General features: G+C 35.2%; 1 protein-coding gene across 1 annotated transcript; it reads left to right on the top strand.

Moving 5' to 3' along the window:
* The first annotated feature begins 500 nt into the window (after positions 1-500).
* LOC118740069 (dynein regulatory complex protein 1 homolog) lies at positions 501-3456 on the top strand. Its single transcript, XM_036471563.1, has 2 exons — positions 501-566; positions 1228-3456. Exons 1-2 carry the CDS (start codon positions 501-503, stop codon positions 3454-3456), a joined length of 2295 nt encoding a protein of 764 aa, XP_036327456.1.
* The last annotated feature ends 2541 nt before the right edge of the window (positions 3457-5997 follow it).

Raw genomic sequence — 5997 nt, 5'->3', positions numbered from 1 at the left:
AGATATCGAACTGAAATTTGGTAAGTGAGTGTATTTTTAGAATGTATTAATCATTTGTCGTAACCAGAAAAATCGGGTCACTATGACATATAGCCTCCAAACAACTGATTGTTCAGATAGAGGGTTTTACTGTAAAACTCCTTTCTTTGGACAGCTACAACCGAGAAATTTCGTGAGGTATTTTCTAAATAATCATACAAAGTCTACTGAGAAAATCATAATATCGGTGCTGTATAAGCTTTTTCGCCTATACCACTGATTGTTAAGATATAAGGTTTTGCGATATAACTTTTTTATGTAGGCAACTAAAACCATTAAATTGTGTTACCGGTTTACATTGGTGCTATATAAAGAATATATTCCATACCTCCGATTGTTAAGATATGCTTTTTTATATGTATATGTAACTCCTCCTTATATGCATGCTGTGAATATAAAATTGTTTTTGAAATACATATAGTAATCTGTTAAAATAAAATTTTCTGATGTTCATGACAGGTATGAAGACAGCGCTGCTCTTACTTGTTAATATTACGAATGTGCTGCAAAAGCACAGCCCATCTGAAGTGAGTTGACTTCTACTTGCAACAATGCACTTTCAACATGGGCTGTCAATACTTTAAGACCATCAGAATTGGCATTCAACTTTGAATTCATTTTCTATATGCTGTAAATAAAATTTGGTCAAAATTTAATTTCGTCTGAATCATGTTGAGTAACCGGTTTTTATTGACATCTCTAATAACTAAAGATTTATAATCATCCAGCCCTCCGGAGCTCGATTTATATATAAACAAGCTAAGATCACAAAAAATTTCAATCGATCTGAATTATGATGGGCTTTTGGTCATGAGCCGCCCGCTTATAAAAACAACACACCTACAGCATTTGTCTTCACTGTCAGTTTTCGAAAACACCAACAAAGAAAATGAGAAGCAGATTTACGTTACTTATAAAATTGTACAATGCCTTTAAGCAATTCGTATACAAGCAACCCCACTTTTCTGCTAATCAACTATTTTCATGCACTTGGAAACCGATGTTTTTGTTTTATTAAACATACCAATGGATTGTCATAGAAACATTAAAGTTTGTTTGCGCAAACAAATCAACAGTTCACAGTGTGCATAGAAATTGTAAAATTTAATTCTCTATCATCGATAAATTGTCAAATTTTCATTATTTATTAACTAAGAGCGGTTTTTGTGTACCAATAATTTTTGAAAGCTGCTAACGCTAAGTATGGAACCAACTAGATCGGCCACCTCATTGGAATTTGTCCCCGAAAAAGAATCTACCCGCACGTCACTCGTTGAACCTGGTTCAGACACGACGAACATAAGTGATGTGTATATAGAGAAAATGAAAACTAGGTTGAATATATTTGATCCAATGAATTCTTCGAATGAATTGGATGGAAGGCGAACACTTATCAGGGATGAATATAGGCTGCGAATGAAGTCGGCACCACAAACTTTAGTGCAGAAGACTGAAGAGAAAAAGGATCCCATCGAACGTAAGTTGGAGGAAAGTGATCACAAGTTGCAGAATCTCCTTGAATTTGGTCAAGAGTTGGTAACGAATGTGCAGGTTGCAAACGAGAAGCGCGAACAGATGCGTCGGGCGTATGAGATTGAGCGCAGCCGAGTTCTTAAGAATGATCTCGAAAAGGAATCTATTGAATCGATAGCTCGCTTCAATGAAATAGCTTCTAAATGGTCGGAGCTTGAGGAATTCAAAGAACCGATGGCCTTATTTGAGCATTTGGAAGGGCAAAAGAAAAAAGTAGAGGCGTTAATGGCGAGCAAGGATAACCTAATCGGTCAGTGTCAGAGAGAGATTGATCGCATAAATGCAAAATACTATGCCGATCAGATGGCTGATGCGAATGACGTCCGCTGCTTGGTAGAGCGTATCGATCGTCAAATCGAAGTGATTAAAATGGCTTACAAAAGTCATTTGGAAATATTAGAGAATACTATTAACGAGCAACGGCAAACAATCGCCGTTACAGAAGCTAATAAATGGAGTAAGTTCTACGCCGATATGGAAGAAAGCGAGAAAACGAAATTCGATCTCGCAAAACAGAAGGAGGAGTTCTATGCGGCAGAGATAGCACGTATAACTGCGGTTCAAAAGGAGTTAACAAGCAGGACGCGTATACGACTCGAAAAGGAGGCCGAAATGTTGGAGTGGGAATTACGAAAAGTACGCAACACGGTGCTGATGAACTCCGAAAAGTTGGACTACAACTATCAGGTACTGCAAAAACGCAATGAAGAAAATGTAGTCATTAGCAATCAACAAAAGCGTCGACTAGCCAAGCTTAATGAGAATATTGCTTCGCTTAAACTCAAAATCACCACTATAAATGAACAACACCAAACACAATTGCAACGTTCTGTGGCTGAAATACATAAGCTACATAAGAGTATAAGTGAGCTCGAGGTAAAGGCCCAGCAGTTTCGTGCAAACAACAAACGAAAATTCGATCTTGTGTGGGAAATTAACTTCAAAGAATTAAAAGAACTTTTGACGAAAATCTACAAAATCGATGGAGTACTATACGAGCAACAACTGGCAATGCCTTGGTCCATGCCAGAGCTCGATTTAGCTGACATTAATGAGATATCAAATAAAGAGCACAGAAGTTCTCTAAAGGCAATGAAACGGCGAAACACCATCGTACCTCCTCGCTCACTGGAGCGGAAAGTAGAGACCACTTTTGTTCGCAATATTTTAAGAAAGATAGCTGATCGCGCAGGATTTTTGATTGAGGAGAAACTATTCAAAATACTGGAACCCTACTCGGAGAACGATAAATTCATCGTGCGTCTCGACAACATTTTCATAGCCCTACGTGTTGATAATGTGAAGATGATCTCAACGCTGACCGAATGTTTTCTACCATATGCTTATTGCCCCAATTGTTCTGAAGGCTTGCCAAAAAAAGCCATGCAAGATTTTTATAGGATAGGGCGGGAGTTTGAGGATTTGGTTTCTACGGACGATAGTTCGAGCGAAATGCCCACAGAAGGCAGTTTAGAGTCGCATGATTTTATTGAGAATGAATATGAGAAAAACTTTGAAAAATTAAAAGAGCGGCCATCTTGTAAAAATCATTATTTAGTTATAGAACCAGTGTTTGTGCTTACGGCACTAAACGATTTCACTAAACGACAAATGCAGAATGAGATGACCTATAAAAAATCTCTGGAGACGAATGAGTTACTCTGTAATACCATTTCACTCGACCATAATACTATTAAGTCATTCTGGAGCAAATTCAAAGTATATTTTCCACAAGAGAAACGCAAGCTATGGATTACTTTGGAACATGGTCTGAATCATTATGTAGAGGTGCTGAAACTGCGCACCAAACTCGATGAGGAATGTGCCTTCTTGCGCAGACAAAATATGGAATTAAAGCATTTATTGCAAAAATTTACGGTATGATCGGCGCATGACACGGAGAACATCTGATTTGTGTTATATATGGGTGAATTAGAAAAAATATGGCTATGCACATACATACGTATTCATTTGTATTAACACACACACGTAAATGTAAAAAATGTGCCATTTATATTTTTATTAATATTAGTATTACAATAAATCGCACAAAAATACTACTTTGCAACGATATATTATTTTTCAACTCATTATTTTGTGGAAAAACTGTAGGCAATATTAATGCGAAAATATTGTGAAAATAACAAAAAGACAAAAAATCCTAAATTCAAAACGTTTGCTAAATTTATACAGTGTCAAAAACATAAAAATAAAATTTCTAAACTTTGTGCAAAACTCTAGAAAATTCAATATATTTGTATACTAATTTGCAACTTTGTTTTAAGATTTTATAGCCGCTTCAATTTCAGTATAACAAAGTGGAAGTTTAAAATTGCTAGAAAATCGCGTCGATTTTGGCAATTATTTTACTGGAAGGTGTTGCCTATTTTCTCCATACAAAAACTAATTGTGGAATATACTTTGTATGATACTTTGTATGGAAGAACCTGCTTAAAAAAATTGCCAAAAATCAACGCAATTTTCTAGCAACTTTAAACTTGCACTTTGTTATAATAAGATTGATTGGACGAAACAAATTCATACTTTTTCTAGAAAATCTGATTTGAAGGTTGTAAAGTACTAAGTAAATTTATTGAATTTTCCTGAGTTTTGCACACAGTTTAGAGATTTTATTTTTATGTGTTTTGTTTTAATAAAAAATCGAAAAGCAACAATATTAAAAACAACTGCATGCATTGCGAAAAATTCTCTGTGTCAATACTTTTGCCTGGCACTGTTTACGCAAAGTGGCGAATATATAAATCGGAAAGATACATTTAACCACTCGTTGGCTGTTTACTTAACGTTTATTATTTTTTGTGAAAGTGTAGTTCGCTGTCTAACAAAAGCCATGTAAATCCAACTTTAAACTTTGTGCAAAAATTAGCAAAATTCGACAAGGTCTCATAAAAAGTTTGAGCTTTTAAATTAGATTTCTTAGAAACATTCTGAGTATGTCCATTCAATTTATAACAAAGTTTAAATTTTAAGTATCTAGGAGTTACCGTTGATTTTTTTGTTTTTGTTTTGTGGAAGGTGTGGCTCATTTTCACCATACAAAAAAATTTTCGAGCGTACTTTGTATGGATGAACCTGCGTAAAAAAAATTCCAAAAATCAACGGTGAGTCCTAGCTACTTCAAACTTGCACTTTGTTGTGTTAAACATTAAATGGGCTACAAATATACATACACAAACAAATTCTAAAAAGTCGTTTTAAAAAGTTTCAAATTTTTATTAACATTTGTTAAAATCAGGGTTTGAAAATGCTGTAATATTTTTATTTAATTTGCATTTGCGGTGCTTTGACTTCGGCATATATGATATCGAAAGCAAAGCAAAAGCAATTCAGAAAAACACAAATGCTTTGGCTGCCGTTTTGCTATGAAATTTCGAAAGCAAATTGTGGAATCACAAAGACAGCGCAGCAGCAGTAAATCAACAGGAATTTGACTATAAATTTGCTGGGAAGCATCGAATTGGCAGAAATAGAGGATATTATATGTATGCGAGCGCAAATCCACTAGTCGCTTACCCTGATAAGCTTTGCATTGATGGCGGAGTTAATATGTACTTAGATAATATACCATGCTGCAAAAGCGTCATGTGTATAACACAGCCAAGCAGATAACAGCACAGAAAAAGCACTATCACAGAAAATCGAAAGCAATAAAATTGTTTAAATAAACTGCAGATAAAAAAAAAAAAAAATAGACTTTTCAAAGTTACAGCAAAAGCAAAGCAGTTCGAATCAAAATCGAAGATTTTAAAGCTAAGCAAAAGCGAAAATAGTAATGCTGTTGCTGCTTTGCTGGCAGTTTTTCAAACCCTGGTTAAAATTAGTTAAATTTTTATAAATAGGCGGAGATGTAGAGTTCGCGAGAATTGTTCTTCGATGAATAAAATTTCAATCTCCATTCCCAATATAACTCAATTCAACATCAATTAATTTTGTTTTCCTATTGTTAATTAAGCACGTAAAAGCGTTCTTCAACTGAATTTATCTTTAATATGCAGTAGTTTGCTCTCACCCTCTTTGCTGAGTGTATGGAATTTCTGTGTATGATGTTAAGTGTAAGTAAGGGCCAGGAAATAGTATTGCTCGTACGCCATAAGATATATATGTTACCGGCCAAACGCGATCTTAGGAAAAACTAGTTTTTCCTAGGCTAAACTAGTTCTACCAAGATCCAATATATCTTTCTAATGCAGAAACAAGTTGGACGCAATAATATTGTGGACTGCGTACCTGGAGTTGGACTGTCGAGGGTTATTTTTTGGAGGGGCCGCCTCCTCTGCGCAAAAAACTAGTTTGTCGTAAGATCGGGTTTGGCCGGTAACATATGTATACACTACATGGCGTATGAGTAACATTTTCCATGTTAAAGTTTGAATTTTTTAAATTCGGTATGCAAACTTAAAATGA

This window comes from Rhagoletis pomonella, unplaced genomic scaffold (assembly GCF_013731165.1).
Source record: "Rhagoletis pomonella isolate Grant_MI unplaced genomic scaffold, Rhpom_1.0 Rhpom_scaffold_00005, whole genome shotgun sequence".
Lineage (NCBI taxonomy): Eukaryota > Metazoa > Arthropoda > Insecta > Diptera > Tephritidae > Rhagoletis > Rhagoletis pomonella.
Note: the sequence above shows the minus strand (reverse complement) of the source record. Positions and strands in the feature narration are given on the sequence as shown.

Excerpts from the sequence above, each read along its gene's own strand:
- LOC118740069 (XM_036471563.1), top strand. The coding sequence starts at position 501 with ATGAAGACAGCGCTGCTCTTACTTGTTAATATTACGAATGTGCTGCAA. Across the intron at positions 567-1,227 it reads AAAAGCACAGCCCATCTGAA|CTGCTAACGCTAAGTATGGA; the intron begins GTGAGTTGACTT and ends AATTTTTGAAAG.